We start from the raw sequence: 21,081 nt of genomic DNA on the forward strand, positions 1-21,081 counted from the left end.
CTACCCCTCTGTCCCTTCCTTGATGGGCACTGGGAATTTTGTGTAACTAACTGAACTATAGGTTTTCTCCCTGCCTTCTACTCCCCCCTTCCCCTTCTCTCACTCTTTTTTTTTTTTCCCCTTTACTGTTGTTTGAACTGCTTGGGTCACTGTGGTGATGGTATTTTCCTTCTAAGTTCCACTGAAAACCAAAATTTCGAGATTTCAGACTTGTTCTCCTTGAAGTTCTCAGTTGTTGAAATTGTTGCATGGTACAGCCAGGCTATAATTCTGGCCTACTTGAAGTTTCCTTACTGTTAGTATGATATCAAATGTGTTTTGGCTTCACAGTAAAACCATGTATTTTAAACAGAGTAAGCATTTTGCCACCAGACTAGATAGTTAAACAAGACAAGACAAAACTGAGAGAAAAAGAACAATCTTAGATACTAATATGCCCTCTTTATTTCTGACACCAAAATCCCTGTGGAGAAAAAAAGGCAAGCACTGCTTATCTCATCTGCTTTGGAATGATCTGATCCTTAGTGAATATATGAATGTCTGAACCAAGAAATTGGCAGGCAGATTGAAGTAAAGATTTTTCTTGCAGTGATATCTCCAGAAGAAATATAAGCATTGTGAACATAAATACTGACTATATAAATAGATTGTTCTGTTTGTTTGTTTTAAATCTAGGCGTCATGAAATAGGCACATGCAATTCTCAGATATGCAGTTGGACTCCTCTACAGGTCCTGAATGATGACTCAGATGTTCTGTTTCCTGTCAGTGCCGTTGGCTCTTACTCCCAAGCAGGTAGGTATTTTAATTTACCGAGTTGCAGCAAACTTTATAACAGAATTTCAAACATGGGACAATGGGTTTATTCCCATGGGTTCAAACATGGGACATGGGATGGGTTTATTCTAGATCTGAACCAGAGTTCTCCATTTGAGTAGATTTAGTTGAGGAGGATTTACCAATGTCAAAATAAACCAGAGTTTTGTTGGGATTAAGCTCTGGTCTTGTGTGATATTTTATTAATGTTTAGGATGGTTAAATAGAAAGTATCCTTATTCGGTTTCTGATACCACTAAGCTGGAAGAAGCTGCAAATGTGTTTGAGAATTTGAATTCAAATTAAAGTTGACAGATTGGAGAAAGTAGAAAATATTGGATGCAGTTCAATAGAAGCTGTTATCTGTTTTTATACAGGATGAGAAATGATTGGCTAGGAAATGCTTCTTCGGAAAACGATGTGGTAATCATAGAATGGTTTGGGTTGAAAGGGATCTTCAAAGACTATGCAGTCCAACCCCACTACCATGGACAGCTGCATCTTTCACTAGATCAGGGTGCTCAAAGGCCTGACCAGCCTGAATACTTCCAGTGATGGGGTATTCACAACTTCTCTGGGCAACCTCTTACAGTGTCTCACCACCCTCGTAGTTAAAAAAAAAAAAAAAAAAAAAAAAATTTCTTCCTTATATGCGATCTAAATCTCCCCTCTTTCAGTTTAAACTGTTGTCCCTTGTTCTGTCACTGCAGGCTATAGTAAAAAGTCTCTTTCTTGTTAGCCCTCTTTATATATTGAAAAGCTGTAATAAGGTCTCCCTGGAGCCTTCTCTTCTCCAGGCTGAACAATCCTGACTCTCTCAGCCTTTCTTCATAGGAGAGGTGTTCCAGCCCTCTGATCGTTTTTGTGGATCTCCTCTGGACCCACTGGTCCATGCCTTTCTCGTGCTGTGGACCCCAGAACTGGATACAATACTTGAGGTGGGATCTCATGAAAGTGAAATAGAGGCAGAGAATCACCTCTTCAACCAGCTTGCTAATTTTTCAACTGCCAGTACCTTCAAGTCATTTTCTGCAGGAGACCCACTACAGTGGGTCACAAGCTGATAGTTAATTAGCGGTGCCGTGCTTCTGCAGTAAAAGCACACTTCATATGGACATGCATAAATGGAAGTGTCATTTGTAAATTTATGCTCAGTTGGCTCTGATGTGGCCTCACCTGCAGTACTGTATGCAGTTTGGGGTACTGCACTTCAAGAATGATGTGGATCATTTGGAGAAGATTTTGAAGCAAGCAATAAAAATGGTCAGAGGTATGGAAAAGAAAACCTGGTGCTTTTCCAGTATCTATATTGGTACCAAAAACAATAAAAAAAAAACTTCCACCCCACCCCCCAGTTAATATTTTGCTAGCTGATTATAAAACGTTGCATTTATAAAACTTTGGGTATGTATTCTCATTTCAGTGACCACTTAAAAACTTCTCAGTGTCATTCAAATAATGTTTTATTTGTAAAATATTTCATGTTTCTTCCATTTACATTATTTTTGCCAAGAGTTTAAATGGACTGTTAATTGAAGGCCTGTGGGAAAGTGTAATTCAGTTCTGTAAGTTCGGTGATAAAAATAATGTGAATCGTAAAATAATGCTGTACTGCCCTCTGCTGTATTTTAAGACGTGCCTCTTAAGAAATGCCAGTGGTTAAAAAAAAAAATAATATATTTTTTTCTTGTGCACCTGAATTTTTCAATTCATGAAGGAATGGATTTAAAAAACACTATGTAGTTTGTAGCATAGTGTTCTCTCAAATATACAGAAACTGTTAGGAAAAGTCCATAGATGTATAGGTGTTTGTTGACTGCAACAGATTGAAATCTGGAATACAAGTAAATATTCCTGTTTATGGGCAGGGCTGGGTGGAATGGGAGCTTGCAGATGAGTTGTGGAAGATAGTAGCCAGTTAGATGTCACAAGGCGTCAGGAGCTAGAGCTAGGGGTTTGTAGTGGAAATCAAAAGTCAGGAGACCAAGCCAAGACTTAGTACTGTAGACAGATGACCACAGAGGACAACAATAAGTGTTACAGGGGCTTACTTTTACTAAGGAGATACCAGAAACCACTGTTTCATCTTGCTTCATCTCAGAACAGTTTTGAAGACAATGCTCAGACTACTAGAGATTATCAACAACAGGCCTAGTCGGATCCCTTCTGGCACAGTATACAGATATTTTCAGTTCTCCTCCTGCCCCTCTTTGTCTTTGTGGTAAACCCTATGTCCAGCATGCAATCCAGAACCATACGACATTGGGCTGGTGAAAGGAATCTTCGTCAGTTACAGGAAACAGCAACACAGATTCTACTGCCTGATTTCATGATTTCAACTTTCCGTGCTGTCACTGTGCAATTCTGTATAGTTGTGAACTGACAGTGTGCGAGCAGTCTTCACTAAAAGGCCTGTCATGCAACCCAAATGTCAACCAGTTCAGGAGAGTGATACACGTGGGTACGGTCACCCTCTCCCCAGCGGTAATGACAATTTGATGAGATAGAAAGCTGCCTTAGGCAGTTGCTTGACTTTGGAAGTTACACTTTTGCTAGATGAAATAGAGGGAACGTGTTTTAACTTTTTCTAGAGGGCAGTTCTACACAGTAACTGGCAAGCTTATTATTATTATGAAAACATTTTTGCTAAAACATGCTTAACAAGCTCTTGTAAAATACACAGTTTAACCCAATATTGTGGTTCATGGATCTTAATACAGATAAATAACGACATACGTATTTGAAATAGATTGCAGCATAATCTATAGTGTTGTACGTTAATGTCAGTGTTTTTCAGTTTTAGTCTGTTACAGTGCTTCAGGGATGTGTCAGGGTGTATCATATCTCCATGTACCTAGAGATGAGAAAGCCTGAGTCAAATTTCAGTTGCTTGGAACAAAAGTGGAGTATGCATTTATGAACTGAGCTTCAGAAAACTCTAGAGCTTAAAAAATGATCTTTCTCCTCCACAGTCATTCTGACATAACTCTAATTCCTGTTAACTTTTTTTCTTAGAATTCCTGCTTTTTAAATTCTGTGCTATTTTAGGTCATGATTTTAGGATTGTTTTATGGTAACTTTGTAACACTTACATAGTGAAATGCAGAAAAAATCAGAAAATCTGTTTTTTGTTTCTTTCCACCTGAACTACCTTAATGACAGCCCCAATAATGTGTGTGTTTTGATCCTGACAGTTGTGGATCTGTGGAGAGATGTGTATTATCCATGCTTTTTAAAAAATATCTCATCTGTCTGATTCCTGATGTTTGGTACACAGGCACAAGGAGCCAGAGAAAAGCCGTGGTGCTCTGTTGGGAATGCGTAAAGGACTAGTGTCTTTGCAAGGTTTCACGTACTGAGGAATAACCACAAATTCTTTTCCTGCATGTCTCGAACAGATTTGTAATGGCCATGTGGTGGTTAAACTTCTGGGGCTTGCAAAAATAACTTCAGTAAGAAGTCTCTTCATAGCTTTGCAACATTGTTATCAATGTAAAATGTACATCTAAATTAAGTTCAGGGAGTTTACAATCCTGCTGGCATTCAGGGCGAATGTGCAGAAGCCAACCTTGGAGAAAGAATTTGAAGTATTTAAAAGCTTTAGTAAAGATGAATATTTCCAGTTAAAAATGTAACTACCTTCCTTTATTCTATTTTATTCTATTTTATTCTATTTTATTTTATGTACTGTTAACTGAAGAAGGCTAATGCTTGTGCATTCTACTTTAGATAACTTGGAAAATGGAGAGGGGCATCAACATGTTGTTCGTGCGGTAGAACTGCTTCCAAGAAGATCTGATCTTCCATACAGGTATGTGTCAAATATGTTTTTCTTAAAAGAAAAAAATCTTCACTCTGTAGCCGCCAACTTATTATTGGTACCTAATGCACAATATACTCCCTACTTCTACTAATGCATATTACCTACTCAATACTGGAAAACAAACTATTCATCAGGGTACTTCTGCAAATGTTTGGAAAGACAAATGCAAAAGCCTACACTTCCCTTTTTGCATAGTTTTGTTTATTGAACATTTCCTAATTATCTTGAAGAAGTCACATAATCATGTCAATTAACAGGCAGACAGCCTCCTGGTTTTGAAAATATGTTTTATGTTGTTTTTTATGTTACTTTTTACTGTATTCTCCATGGCCTGTTGATTTGGATCTTTTTGTGTGTATTCTTAAACTCACAACAGATACATTAAAGGATAATTAAACATAAGTTATTGAATATGGGTGAATATGATGATAATTCTAGCTTCTGGAATGCTTTTTTCTTAAGTTTGGAATTCAGGATTTTGTTTTCATTTATTGATGGTATTGTACTTTTATGACTAGAGTGGAAGTCAGTCCTCCAGCTCAAGTGAATACTTTAAGCAATATGTTGCCTTCAGCCACTGTGCCAGAATCCATGACAATTAGTAAGTACTTCCTTGATGTGTCTAGATTGATGGAATTAACTTTGAAAGTCCTGTAACTCTTCATGTCTATTTTTATTTCAGTAAGATCTGTTTAGAGGAGCATACAGCCCTTCATTTCTCATATGCTGGCCACATTGGAAAAGACTGCTCTAAAATGCATATTGAATTGGCAGATCCTGGGTTGCGATTCATTGCAACTAGTATGACATTAGCTTCTTTTTCCATAGCGAAGTTAATGTCATCATTATACTAGATGCGGCTTGAGTAGTTAAATGAACAGTGATGATTTAATTTGATTAACATCTTTAAATCTCTGCAAGCTCCGAAAACACTAGTGGTTGGTTCTGATGTGATCACTTATTTTACCAGCTTTCATTAATGCCTAGTTGGAAGAAAACCCACACAAACCCCAAACTCTTTCTATGTACATTCAGTGTGTGGTTTTGATATGGAAGTCTGCTCCAAATGTAAATGTGGGCTTTCATAAGCAAGAACTTTAGTTAATATTAAGGTGGAGGACAGTAATTTTCAGTGGTGTTAAGAGTTGAACTGGACAGGGTAAAATAGCCTTTGCTGTAAAAAGAGGTTAGTAGAAGTACAGGCAGTTTGTTTACCCAATCTTTGATCTTTTTTCTTCACATAAACTTGTAGAAAAGAGACTTAGTTTTTAAACTGACTAGCTGTCTAAACGTGTAAGCTGATATGGTTTTATTTCACTCACTGTACAGAAAGTTTTGTAACTGAACTGGTGGATATGGCTTTGTTCCCAAAGCTCTGGGGTGTGTGCTGTTTTTTTTTTATAAATTTAAATATGTACAAATTTTAAATTCTGACATTTATGAAGTTAGAAGTGATGCAGCTAAGATTCTTTTCTGAAATTGATTTATGAAATCATCAAAATGAATGAGCCCTTAAGATATTCTAATGTTATGTTTAATGTCATGGTCAAACGATATGTGTGTCGACATACGTTAAAGGAGGTAGACCAGGCATTTTGGCTAGGTACTGTTTCAGGCTCTGGCACGGGTCTGCTGACTGAGCTTTACAAAGCTGAAAAATCCTTTCTTACAAAGCACTTTATGAAGTGGGAAACTAGTTTTGAAAATTTTAAGTGACATAATTGAAGGTGTAGATGGAGTTACTGTTGATAGTATGATACTTTGGTCACTGGATATTCTATGCTCATGTTATTATTACAATATCCTTTTGTTCTTAATTTTTATTTTGTTTTTCAGTAATAGAATTCTAATGGAAAACTTTCTGATTTTCTTGCACTCTATTGATTTTGTTTTCTAGGTGCATTAGGTACCAGCAGGGGCCGCAATTGGTCTCCTTCAATTTCTCAGTTAGTTCCTGTTCGTAGTTAAGACAGCTACAAAATAGAAAGTAAATATTGAGATTCTCAATTCTTGATATTTAGCAATTTGTAAATGAAATGAACCACAGGATCAACATAAGCATACATGCTATCATTAGTTTCCCATTTCAGAGAAGGTTTTGGAGGAAAGAAGGGGGGAAGCATGTCAAAACAATCTATAAAGCCAGTAGAACACTTAATAAATAATCTAATTACTATTATAATCAAAATTCAGCTGACTATACATCTAAGTTACTACCTTTATAATAGCTGATCCCAGATACATTCAATAAAAATGCTTTTTTCAAGTTCGTTGTTATTGGTCATAGGTTCTCTGTACAGGAAGAATTCAGTGCTATGACAGAGCCAGACACTGAAGCTCTTTTTCTCTGTTGCAATTAGCAGAAGAATTATTAAATGGTGAGGCTTATAGCTTGGTTGCATAGCAACTAATTCTAACACATCAGACAAGAAAAATGGAATGCAGTAGTGCAGTGAGAAAAGCTGTGAGGCCTCCAGTGACTGGATTTTTGTGCTGCTTACTTCTGAAGACAAAGCCTGAAATGATTTGGGTGTGGTTTTTTTTTTTTTTCCCAATCTATTCTTTTCCTGCTTCCTTTCCAATTTATTAGTATAGTACTAACTTTTTCTTGGTTCTTTTGATATATGGGATGGGAGATTATGTTGAGAAGCTGTAATTTAAAATTTCTGCCATTTTGAATGATTTTCCTGAATTTGTCCCATGCATTTGTAAGGTATAGGTTAACTTAGCAGCTGATACACCTCAAAAAAATACTAATACCCCTCAAGAGAATTCCTAATCCATAGAGATTCGCTGTGTATATTCGACATCATTTGAAAACTTGCCCTACTTTACATATTGTTATGTCTTATAACCAATTTTATAAAGAATGAAGTTTGTCAGAAGTTTTATATTTATGTAACTATTTAATGATGTCATTTTTTCAGTTTTTTAAAAACTGTATTAATCTTGTTATATTTGAATCACAAACAACTTTGTCTGTTCCAATTATTGTCACTGGAAGATTTTCAGCATTGTTTTACACTAGAAAAATCTGTCCTGCCAGCCCAAGTCTCCCGATTTTGTTTTTGCAGTGGAAAAACAGGAAGTTACAAAACTTTCATTTTAGAAGGATGCTACTTGTGTCCTTCTTTACAAGGTTCTTTGATTATCGTGCTATTTTTAGTAAATAATTGGGAACTTATTTTTTCCACTACAATTTCATCAGTTTTTAAAGTTGGGCTTAACCACAAAGGTTAGCAAAGATTGTAGCAATGGACATTATTCCATATTTTTTCACATATTCTTGAGAAAGCCCCGGGTTTTTCATGATCACTGAAGAACTTTACTGAATAATTAAACCTACATATCATATTTTTATCCTGGCTGTGTAAGTAAATAAGATGTATGTTTTTGTTCTTTCTCTGTCCTCTGAATAGCTTCTGACCTGTTCTGTAACTTGGTTGCCCCCGGTCTCTGACAGGTACTAAATTCTGGTGACTTCTCTGAAAGCACAGATGTGGAAAGAGGGTGTATAAATTTCATCACTGAGAAAAAAGCTGCAGTTCATCTTACGGACCTTTTTTTGGTCAGGACCCTTCTATAGAGTAGAAGGCCAACACTGTATTGTTTAATTTGCTTCCTGCTAAAATTTGCCCTATTAGTAGTGACATGACAGGATAATATTTACAAGATTTTAGAGCACTAAATAAAGCCTTAATAGCCAATGTTCGTGCAGGCAGCTTGGGGAGCATGTCTTTAAAGGTCAGACTTTTGATTTAGGACATAACTAGTCTGCTGGAAGTTTTATTTGTCTCTGAAAATATCTGTGTAAATTTGCACTCAGGAAAATAAAAAAAGCATTCCTGTAGACTGCTCCCAGCCCACCCTGATATTCTATCTGCAGGATTGCAGAGGAGTGCTGCATGACCTTGTGTACGCTGAGAGATGATTTAACTTACAGCTCATTCTTCATAACAAGTGATTGCAAATCATACTTATCCAATCTTTGGCTAAACAGCAGAAGAGTTGTGAAACTTATGACTTTTCTGCAGGTTGCTGGGAAATTGACAGGTGTTTCTTCACGTGTGGCCCTTCTTTATATATTTCATGCTCTGAATGTGACCTTATAAAGGCTTTATAGAAGCTAGATTTTGCTTGTAGTATGCAAGTGAATTAAAAAATGTTTTAGAGCAAATACTTGCTTAATTAATAATCAAGCACTACGGATTAATTTCAGCAATAAAAGGTATTTTTTTTGTGTTTTAAAAAGTGAGGTTCAATACAAAAAATTTAATTACCACATTCCTTGATTTTTATGTGATGTTTTTTACTGATAAAGAAAGACCTAGTTTGCAATTATTGGTTTGCACATGGGAATCCTTTTTTTTTAAGAAGTTGTTGCAAAAATATCTCTTAAGATTGCGTAATTTGAAAGACTTCACTAGTTATCTTATTATATCTGTCTTTATGAAACTCTGATTATCACTTGAATTTTAGATATGTTGGTGTTGAATGCTCATGCTTAATAATGGTAGTGTATCTCTTCCCATGAATGTTACTTTATAGAATGTAAATGACATATCAAGCACAAAGCAGTTTGGAATTAGGACCTAAACTTTAACATCAAACATTTTTCTGAAATGAGTATGCTTGACCCGCCTCCCACTGTTTTCTTTTAAAACAAACAAACAAACAAAAAGGGGTGTGTGTGTGAAGAATGTGGTTACAAAATCCAGAAGTCAGAAAATGCCAAATTTATGCTTGGTGCTACAAATCTTGATTTTTTTTTTTTTAACTTATTTATTCTTTTTTCTAACCCACACAATGAATGAGATGTAAGTCTGCTGATAAAAATTAGGTTATGAACATACACTGATCTTGGAGGCAAGCATAACACACAGAAAAAAGCTTATAAACTGTGGATGATCTGGCAGATTTGAAGTGACCCTGCTGCAGTGTCTGATACTGGATTTCTTTCCATTCTTCCATACTTTCTTTGCATTCAGCTGACTGTTCTGACGTGCTGCTAAATTTTTTCAAGATGTATAAGTGAGAGTAAGAAATTATGATTTTTGGAAGTTTTGAATGTTATGCCTGAATTAAATAGGATTTAGTTAGTTTTTTTAGTTTTTTTAGTTCTATTCAGTTACTTGCATCAAAAGATCGTGAAATTAAAGTTTCTATTTTTTTTTCTTGGTAACTTTTTATTTATTTACACTAGTGAATGTTTGACTCCTTTATATTTGCTATGGATGGAGAGGTTAAAGAAGTGTTGATGATAAAGTATGTAGTTCTTGTGTTTGTTTTGAGTAATTGATAGAAAACATGACTCCTTAATACTCATCACTTCAAGAAGAAATAACACAGGTATAGCAATGAAGCAGTATAGCTGCTAGGGTAAGCGCAGGCTGTATAAGCCTTCTTGGAACCCTGGGCTCTTAGCCCAGACCAGTTGTTTACATTGATGCTTTCTTCCACATCTCCACTGGTCTCCATAGTTGAACTAAATTAGCAAGAAATACTGAGTATGAAGTGTGTTTGCTTTTGTAGTCCTAAATTAAGCATTGAGTTTTGTCCTATATGTGATAATGAAATTCGGAGTTCCTGCTTTGCTGTGTCTCTACAGTATTGTCAATCCCATAACTCAGAAAAGATGAGGCAGATAGAAATAAAAAGGCATTTTAACATCTTTTATTTCAGGAGGTTTTTTCTTCTCCTTTTATGCAAACCGTGGTTTTCAAAAGAATCTTGCTTTCCTGCTCTGCTTATTTATGTGTGTCTTGGAGAGGGAGTGAGAGAAGATGGAATTTCAACCCTCTACTCATGCAGAAGGTTCTGAGTGGAATAAGGGAAAGATGATTAAGTTATTAGGCAAGTTAAGGTTACAATTTGAATAGGCTGGTAAAATTGGAAAAATTGAGACAATTTATAATAGCGTCACTGGTTAAATGTTAATAAATCAGTACAGCTTTAAACAGACTGTGTATGCATACAGGCAATTATTGTAGAGTAGTTACCCCAGCGTAAGTGCAGAGCCAATGCTACAATAACTTGTCTGAGTAGCAATAATTTATTCAGTTAGAGAAATACTAGCAACTAACTATGATTGCGCATTATCATATTTTAATGACACTTGAAATATTTAAGATGCCATTGGCTTGATGCTTTCTCGAGAAGGATTCTGAATATTTTTTTTTTCCTTGAGTGTTACTGTACTGCAAGCTTACTATGGATATTCTTTGCTTGTGTTGTACACTTGTACAAGGCTTGAACGCTTATGGGATTATTCTATTTTCCTCATCCTTAGAACAATTTTTCATTTCACAGACAGGCTGATTGATTGTGGTCCATTTTCACAACATCACGTATTATTTTTTTCAGAACGGTCACAACCCACTGATTTTCCACAGCCAAAAACCGCAGCCAACAACCACAAAATAACCCAAACAAGAAAGCCCTCAAAAACTCCAACCTTTCCAATCTGCCCTCAAAGTGGCAGTGTCTCATCATGACCAAAAGAATACTAATAGTGTGTTGAGTGTCATGATCACCAAGTTTGATATTTTATAGCTAAATATAATACTTAAATCTCAGAATGTAGGGTTTGGTGTGGTTTTTTGTTTGTTGTCATGCTTCCCCCCCCAAATGCTAGTCAATAGGAGCTATTATAGACCATCTTTTGAAAAACAATCATGAAAATAATGGAGCATAGCATATTTTGTCATATATAATCTTTCCATTCTAAGTTTTTCTACAGTTGCTACGTAAATTGCAGTGGTTACCTGGTTACTTCAATGCAGTATGAACTGTACTTTTGCCAAAAAGGGTATTCCACCTTTTATTCCTCATCCTTATTGAAAAAAAGGTCTTCTGTTCTGCCCTGCCAGCTTTCTGCAATGTGCCTTGTGCCAGCAGTAGTACTAAGCTTGACAGTAAGATCACTTGGCAACTGTGTGAAAAGTAGCCCAGCAGAAGGAAAGAAAACAACCAAACAAACCAAAACCCACCAAAACGAATTTTGAGCTGGATCAGTTCCTGCCAGGACACTGTATGTGTATAAACACTGGTGCCAGAACAAGGGTGGTGGTAGGAATCACGGGTAAGGCAAGCTGGAATGTTCTTTTTGCTGAAAGCACAGCCTTAGGAAGACCGATCAAAGTAGCCACATAATTACAGCTTTGGTTTTGAATGTGAGTGATATTACTGAGGGACAAAGCAGAAGTCTTCAGACTTTTGGGATTTTTTTTTTTTTTGATAGCTGTATAAAGATGCTAAGTTACTGTAGAAAAATAATTGTTCTTTCTGTGCTGAATTAATGGAGTGCAAAATCCCTCTAATGACCTACTGAAATGTTTCTTGATAATGTCAATTAGTTCTCAAGCTGTAATGTGGAATGGGTAGGAAAATAATCTACTTTCTCCATGGACAAAGAAGCAGAAATGTTTTGGAAAAAATCTAGCTTGAAGAAATTGGACTGGCTGATTTTAAGTGATGTGAGAACCCCGCTGAATCCTACAAGGGAGAACTTACCAGCAGATTACCCATGCCAGACTGGAATGGTGGTGTCTGCACTGACTGATACATTTGGTTGACATAATAAAAACTTTCACTTTTTGTCCACTCTGTTTGAGTTTGGCAGACTTAATCTGGTCCACAGGACAACTTTTTTTTTGAACTCGCAAAGACTTCTGTAACTGTAGGAAATAGTAAGAAAGATATGGGTAGATCAGTGAACTGAATGTAAAGGGGAAAAAAATTGCTTACTTGAAGAAATTAAGTAATACTAGTTCTGTTAGTATGTTTTCAGTAAAAGCACACAAAATTTGCTGACATCTGCTTTGAATACTTGCAGAACACAATTGACTGATTTATTACGTGTAAATATAGGAGCATTTCATTTAACTGTTAGGAGAGATGTTTTAATATAATCACGGCCCGCAGAAACTCATAAAATTATTAACATACGTGAAATTGTTAATGAAATTTTTTTAAAAAATCTATTTTTTGACATGTATCCATCCTGATGTTTGCTAGAAGCCATACAAATCTTTGAAGACGTGTTGTATTTCTTGTATTCATGCAAGATCTGGAAGTTAGAATCTGTTTTAGATTAGATGATTAAGTCCTAATATTTTTCTGTAGATTTATAGTAAATAGTAATGGTACAGCTGTACAGCTATATGGTAAAACCTTTATAACAGCAGAAGGACTTCAGGTGAGGCAGAGCTTTGAGCTGACACTTTTCTGTATGGTATTCAGCTACTATGGTATCACTGTTAAACCTAACCCAAAGGAGTCTTTAAAAATTATAAAATTCTATCATATTATTTTTTAAAAATTTTATTCTCGATGTAATGATGGAAAGTATTTTTTAAGGTATTTATAGGAAATAAAAGGTTTTTGTGGGAATTACAAGATTCAGAAACCCCATCTTCTTTAAGACAGTCTTTAAGACTGATCTTGAAAAGAAAAGTCATGAAGAAACAATGACATTCTCTCTACTCTGGTCTCACTGTAATAGTTTTATTTCCTGTGTCAGAATTTGTAGCAAGGAAGACAAGCAATTTGAAGAAGTTAAACAAGTAGCAGTGTATCTCGTTAATATGCATGTAGTGAAAAGGTGCATTGTCCCATATGTCTGCGATTAAAACAAAACAGCTACAGTCACAGGCAAACTTGTAAACATTTGTATTAAAGCCAGATGCAGACTAATTTAATTTGACTTTAATTTTTGAAAGATTATACAAATTAGTGATGAGATTAAGAGCATTTTTATGTGCTTTGCTGAATAGCAAAATATGTTAGCGTCATCTTAAGTGTGTTGCTGAATTAGTGCCACTATGTACATGACTTTCAGATCTGAAATGAGCAAAAATACACACAGAAATTCATCTTTTTTGTCCCTTCTCTTTAGATGAACTTCGCCAAGCTATCGTGGCCATGATGAATAGAAAGGATGAACTGGAAGAACAGAATAGGTAGGGTTTTTTTCCTAGTTAAGAGGCACTTGAGTTTTTAAAAAATATCTGTTCTCTAATACAAACTGTCCTTTGTGTAAAGCTATGCATAAACTTTGTGTAATCTGTTTGATTATGTGTTATCTTTCTGTGAAAGGTAAGCTTAATACTTCAATATTCAACTGTTGATACTGAAGAGTAAAGTTTGCAGGTCAACTTTTTCCCTTGAATTCGAATCACATATAAGTCTTTGTATCTTGGGAGCTTTTGACAGTTGTTTTTTCAAAACAAAACTTAGCCAAAAGATTCGTAAGATAGCTTTCCAAATGAGTAAAAGTTTGTCCTTAAACGAATACTCAGAGAAATTCCGTTTTTCCCCTTCTGGTGCAGAAGGGATGTAGGATGGCTAACAATGTTATGCTGAAAGTGGCTGTCATTTGTGTGTGTCTTTATGTTTATGTGGGGCAAAATGATGATATAACTGTAAAAATGATAAGTCGCTTATTTAAAATGCTGTCAAACCTGCTTTGTATTTATTTATTATATTGTAGCACATCATTCGATGAATGAAAATACAAATGTATTCAAGATACTGTTGTGTTATACTGTAGTAGGCCTATTTTGGCAATTTACATTTTTCTATATATTTTTTAAAAAAATTAAAATATTTTTTTTTTTAATGCATATTGCTGACCTGTGCTGTAAGTGGAGGCAAGACCCCTACCTGTCTCCTGCTCTTGCTAGCAGATAGCTAGTAGCAATATGCTTATAGGTTATTCCAGAGATGTATGGACTTGTACTGAAGAACTGAAACCACTTAATAAGCTGTTTTCTATAATAAATTATTTCTATATGGTGGTACAGTAGATATCATAATAGATTGTGCTTTGGGCATGTTGATGAGATTGTAATACAAATTAATAGTAAGCACTTACAAATGTTTTGATTGGGTCCGTTTTCCTTCTAGCTTTTCATATCTTTGTATAATCAAATCAGGTGAATTTATGACATTGAATAATGAAATTTTAGGATATTAATGATATCATTCGGGCAACCTACTCTCTGATTCATAGGGTATCCTCTAATTACTGGGTAGTGTTTGCTGTGTTCTAACAGAGGCTGCTGCCTTCTTCCAGATCTCTGAGAAATCTGCTTGATGGAGAGATGGAGCATTCTGCAGCACTAAGGCAGGAAATGGACAACTGGAGAAGGAAAGTAGCAGAACAAGAAGAGCGACATGCCACAAAAGTCCAAGCCTTGGCACGGTAAGAAGTGCTGACCGTGTCATAAAAAGTAACAGCAGTGGAACAAGGGAATAAAAATTCTGCATACAAGAAAAAATAATTTTCAATTAGTTTAGTTTTCAGAAGAACGTAAGTGATTTAGGACTAAAAATCCCATGGACTTCAGTTGAATTCAAGCTGAAGAAAACCTTTGGAAGATTTTCTGACAAATTTAGTGGGCTTGTCGTTTTTGTTTTGTTAAGTGTTAACTGTAAATGAGAGTTTAATAGTAAAACCACCACCATTACAGCTCCAGAGGAAAGAATACTAGTGAGCTGAACTTATGACAACATCAAGTTTAAATTTAAAAAGTAGACTAATGTTAAGAAATATAAGCCATGAAAATAGTGACGGTTAGATAATGAGACTAGATACAAAGCAATCCATGTATCTGAAAGGTAAATGTAAGAAGACTTCTCCATGTATCCATTTTGTCCTGTTTGTCCTGTTCTAACCCCTCTCCCTCTCCCTTTTTCTTTTTCTTTTTTTTTTTTTTAATTCATTTTTATCTAACTTGTTAGTTGGAACAGTCTTGGTATAGAAGTCTGCCCAATATGGAACAAATCGTAATATCAAGATCCTGTTTTTTTTTCTTCTATTGGGTATATGATATTCTTAATGTTGTTATGGTACCTAGCGCTGTCTGCAAACAGTGTTTTCCAGACATTATTTTCCAAACCTCAAATCTGATACAGCTTTTAAATATAAGGGGGTGGGGAGAGAAACAGAAACACCGTGTCAATGTTTATTGTGAACAGACTGATGTTGCTGTCCTAGAATAATGAAATGCTTATTTTAGTTGTGGAAATTGCTGCTTTGGTGTGCGTGTAAAACATAAGGTTGGTTGTTTTTTTGGTGGTTTTTTGTTTTGTTTTGTTTTTTTTTTCAAAAATACACAGGCTAGATTTTTGGGATTCTAGCTCTCTGATCTGGAGCCAGTGAGGACTTTTTTTGGGACAATTTCATTTTAACATTATTCCACAGTATTTCCTCTGGTAGACATCTTATATAGTTCCACACTGAGATTAGTGTGGGGACCCCTCTCCTCCCAGTAGTTCTTACTTCAGTCAGTAAAAATTGTGCTGAGTGGTCTGAGTATCATTTCAGTTGAGCAGGAGTATTTGTGTCTTTATTTATTGCTTTCAGTTATATAGGATATTAGTCAGCTGCTGCTGACACAGATACCCTTCTGTATGTACCCTCACGTATGTAAGCAGTAAAGAATGGATTATCCATCCTCTTCAGTGACATTTGCATCCGATCTGACTTTCTTCTATCTGATTGTTTGTGCATGACTTTGTTTTCATTGGGCTGATGTTTTTTTTTCTTTCCCGTTGTCAGGTTTTCATGGCTGACCACTTTATACAGTTGTTGCCAAACAATATCAACAGTACCAGTTCCTGAAGTGATGCAACTGCTTCCCTCTAGCTCTAGGAATGTCAGCTGGAAGAGGTTGCTCAGGACCATTTTCAGTCAGGTTTTGAGTATCTCCACAAATGGAGACTCCACAACTGCACTGGGCAATGTTGTTGGCAGTGACCCTGTGGCAATGCTCCTCCTAATGTGGTGCCAAGATGCTGTTGGCTTTCTTTGCTGTGAAGGGTGCATTGCCGGCTCGTGGTCAGCTTTTTGTCCACCAGGACTCCCAGATCCTTCTCTGTAGAGCTGCTTTCCAGCTCCCAGCATGTACGGGTGCCTAGGGTTATTCCTCCCCAGATGCAGGACTTTGCATGTCCCCTTGTTGAACTTCAAGGGATGTGTTTGAGTCCAATTCTTCAGCCTGTCCAGGTCCCTTTGGCAGCACAACCGTCCGGTGTATCAGCTGCTCCCCAGTTTTGCATTGTCTGTGAACTTGCTGAGGGTGCACTCTGTCCCAGTATCCAGGTTAATGAAGGTGGTAAACAATATTGGCCCCAGTAGTGACTTGTCTCCAGCTTGACTTTGTGCCGCAGCTATGCTAAAAGGAAAAAATTGTAACTTTTCCCTTGTCTAGATGTGATTTAGCTTAAGAAAGACTTTTGAAGGTAAATACTGCTGTAATAGTGTGTTTTTCTTCTTACAATTCTAACTAAGCTCTGGAGTAACCTATGATGCCTAAGATCTTGGGAATGATTCACATCGCATGTATAGTAAACAACAAACCTATCCCAAATGTTAAATAAGATTAGTAATCTGTGCCTTATCACAGAGAGAAGTGTTTGTTTTCTGCATGTGCAGGCAGAGTGCTTAGTGTCAGTCATGAGTACCACAGCTGAGATTCCTATAAGTTTTTTATGGCATAGCAGAACTAGTATCTGAAAATGATAAATAAAAAGCTTGCTTAAAAAAAAAAAAAAAAGTATTTAGAACGTTACTAATTCTGCTTTTGATGACACATCAAACAGAACTACTCACTTTGAGGGAGGGAGAGAGATGCATAAGTGGGTTTGACATTCATGTGATGTAGGGCAATTGAGACAATGCAAATACTTCATAATTTAATATTCACGTTTCAGGTTATAGGAGTTGTATATTCACATTTCTTTGACTCACTTCCCCCACAGTTTTAGAATTTGCAGTGACATATGGGTGAATCAGATATTTGTCATGCACATACCTTTTTAAGGAATAGATAAGAAGCTTTTATAAAAAGATCTAAAGAGGTGCTCACTTAGACTAACTTGTTATTTTAAAACAAGTTTATTTAATTTCTCTTATTGCTATGGAGACATTTAATTTCTGTCGTTGCTACAGAGACTAGGTATGTTGTGTTGATTGTTCTTCTGAAAGTCAGTTTATCTTGTCACGTGATGAAAACAGTGTTGGGAGCTGCTTAGGTACAACACATTTGTGTGTCACTGGTTATTTTGGACTTTGGATGCATTTCTTTAATGATTCATTGCAACTTATTTTCTAGCACATAAGAAATTTTGCATATAGTTATTTTAGAATATGGGGTTTTCTTCTAAAGCCTTTTGTTTGTTTACTTTGTACCCTGTAGGTGATGCTACTGCAATAGTAAGAGTAATACATTTTTTTTTTTTTAAATAAAAAATATTTTAAACCATGAATTTGGGTAAGCTGAATAATTTGAAGAATTTGAGATAACATAAATTTATTAAATACTTTGTAAGTGCTGCATAGTACACTAGGTGAGTGAGGGGAAACTAAGTTTCAGATATTTTGTAATAGTGAAATCTCACTGTTTACCTTGAAACCAATTGATCACATGACCAAAGCACAATTTCCTCAACTGTAATATTCTGAACATACTAAGGCAAGGAAAATCATTCAGTAACAATCTAACCATTGTAACTGGATGAACAAATATGCTTCAGATTATGAGAGCTGATATTTATGTGTGTCCCCAAAGCTCTTGTGAAGAATTTGACATAATTATCTTCCTGAACGCTTTGAGAACACAAATTTCAGTGACACATCAGTGAGTGTTGAAATGATTACTTCTGCATATCTGCAAAATTGATGTATTCAGCTGGTCTGCTAGACTCTCTGAAGAGTCTCTGATCTCCTAGACAAAATGCTAGCTTGCTTAGAGAAATTTTTCTGAGTTTCCTAAATTCTCTTTGAATAATGGAAAAATTCTTAAGTCATTTTAGTTTCAAGTAGTGCTAATCTCATTGTTCCATCTGAGGTATTTGAATAGCTCTTTTGTAACAGTTATGATATTGTTTCAAAAGGAGCAGTCTCAGCATTCAACACATTTCCTAGCCTTCTGATATAATAGAGTAAATAGACTCTTTAGTATCATTTTGTAAACTGTTTCTTGTTGTTTTTCTTTTACTTTTATTTTTTCCTTGTCAATGAGTCTTTCTTAAATTGTGTGGAAATATTGTGCCAGTGGCTTCTTGGCAATGCTACAGTTTTTTAATTGAAATTCTTTTTTTTGTATGGAATACTATTGCATCCCTTTACAAGGCAAAGAAATTTATTGAAGTTGACTGTGAAATTGGATAATCTCAGATTGCATATTCTTAGACTATATTCAGAAATGTTGGAGGAAAGCATTTGACAAAGGACAGGCTTTGTAGCAAGAAAAGCAGATAGAAATTGAAGATGATAATGCGCTCTGGAGGGAAATGGGGGATGAGAATTTGACTATACTTTATCTTACAGTTTTGTGTACCTTCTGTTTACTGTACATTTGGTAACCTAATCTGCCTCCTCTTATCTAGTGTCTGTATTATTTAAGCCACATTGCTTTTGGATTTGGCATTTTATATTAATCTGTTTTATAGCACTTCATTCAGAGCCATAGTGCTTCGGTGATAGGTGAAATTGAGTTGTGCATCTTGAAATGATTGCGTTACTACCTTAAGCAGCTTCTTAGAGAGAAGAAAAAATATCTCATGTCCCTGCTTATGAAAACTAATTTGAATATTCTTACATTCAGTGGGTTTTTTTGCTTTAGTTAGTAGGTGACATGTCACAGTTACAAAACATTTTATAAAAAGTTAGATACGTTATTTCATATGATAAACAACTTCCTCATATTTCTTATCCACAAAGCCACTTTTTGCTTTTTCAGGTGTGATATCAGTGCTAAGATAGAGCATAACTTAGGTTTGAACACAGCCTATTTTGTAAAGCTGTCATGAGAATAGTTTTTAGTTTATCACGCGTGTTTGTCTTTCATGACAAGCAGTTAACTTCATCACATCATTCCTCATTACAGTTATTTTTCAGAGACCGGTTTTATGCTATAATATCATTATATTATATATAGTTCAACTTCCACTTCTTTAAGTAATAGTTCATTTTTCTTATTTCACTTAGGGTATATATTACTACAATTTATTGTGATCTTGCACCTCCTAATAGTAGGATCATAGGATAAATGAGGTTGGAAGGCACCTCCGGAAGTCATCTAACCCAACTTCTGCATCCAAGTGGTGAGCAGTGACAAGTAGTGTTCCTCAGGGGTTAGCAGTGGAATCGGTACTATTTAACGGCTTTGTTGGCGACATGTTGGAATTGAGTGCACCCTCAGCAAGTTTGCCAATGACACCAAGCTGTGTGGTGCGGTTGACACGCTGGAGGGAAGGGATGTCATCTGGGGGACCTGGACAGGCTTGAGAAGTGGACCTGTGCAAACCTCATGAAGTTCAACGAGGCCAAGTGCAAGCTCCTGCACATAGGTTGGAGCAATCCCAAGCACAAATACAGGCTGGGTGGGGAATGGATTGAGAGCAACACTGAGGAGGAGGACTTGGGGGTGCTGGTTGATAAGTTCAACATGAGCCAGCAATGTGCGCTCGCAGCCCAGAAAGCCAACTGCATCCTGGGCCACATCCAAAGAAGTGTGGCCAGCAGGTGGAGGGAGGTGATTCTTCCCCTCTACTCCCCTCTTGCGAGACCCCACCTGGAGTACTGCCTCCAGCTCTGGGACCCCCAACATAAGAAGGACATGGACCTGTTGGAGCGAGTCCGGAGGAGGGCCACGAAGATGATGAGGGGGTTGGAGCACCTCTTCTGTGAAGAAAGGCTGAGAGAGTTGGGGTTTTTCAGCCTGGAGAAGAGAAGGCTCTGGGGAGACCTTATAGCAGTACTTAAAGGGGGCCTATAGGAAAGCTGGGGAGGGAGTCTATCAGGGAGTGTAGCGATAGGATGAGGGATAATGGTTTTAAACTGCAAGAGGGTGGATTTAGATTACATATTAGGAAGAAATTGTTTATTCTGAGGGTGGTTCAACACTGGCAGAGGTCTCCCACAAACGATTTGGATGCCCCATCCCTGGAGGTGTCCAAGGCCAGGTTGGATGGGGCTTTGAGCAACCTGGTCTGAAGGTGTCCCTGCCTATGGCAGGAGGGTTGAACCTAGATGATCTTTAAGGTCCCTTCCAGCTCTAACAATTCTATGATTCTGCATATTCTTGCAGTACACTTTTTATTTAATTTAATTCTCAAGATTGATGCTTTTTTTTTTTTATATAATTATTTGGAGATTTGGTATCTTTATAGTTTTTCTAAAACACTAAGTTTTTATCAAGACAGATATCTGTTTGATCTTTTTTTTTTTTTGGTTAGCCTGAATTTAAAAAAAGAACATGTTTAGGAGTAAGCTCCACAGAAAGCACTTGTTAGTATCTGATGTTGTTCCAGAAACTTAATTACAGTATTCATCAGGCCACTATAGTTGAGATACATGAGAAACTACTTTTCAATTTCTTTTCTTACTGTCCTCATTTTACAGAAACTCTAGAGGAATTTTTGTATCTCTTTCAA

At 36.3% G+C, this 21,081-nt stretch overlaps 1 protein-coding gene across 1 annotated transcript in view; it reads left to right on the forward strand.

Annotated features, from left to right (window-relative positions):
• SNX29 (sorting nexin 29) overlaps positions 1 to 21,081 on the forward strand; it is a gene marked incomplete at its 5' end in the record, with an annotated part of 130,052 nt that overhangs the window by 19,206 nt on the left and 89,765 nt on the right. Inside the window, 5 exons of the mRNA XM_009886615.1 lie at positions 676 to 794; positions 4,545 to 4,626; positions 5,157 to 5,239; positions 13,535 to 13,598; positions 14,714 to 14,842. Of these exons, the coding sequence (XP_009884917.1) occupies positions 676 to 794; positions 4,545 to 4,626; positions 5,157 to 5,239; positions 13,535 to 13,598; positions 14,714 to 14,842 (477 nt within the window). The remainder of the gene's footprint in view (positions 1 to 675; positions 795 to 4,544; positions 4,627 to 5,156; positions 5,240 to 13,534; positions 13,599 to 14,713; positions 14,843 to 21,081) is intronic.

Source organism: Charadrius vociferus, unplaced genomic scaffold (assembly GCF_000708025.1).
Source record: "Charadrius vociferus isolate BGI_N301 unplaced genomic scaffold, ASM70802v2 scaffold46, whole genome shotgun sequence".
Taxonomy (NCBI): Eukaryota; Metazoa; Chordata; class Aves; order Charadriiformes; family Charadriidae; genus Charadrius; species Charadrius vociferus.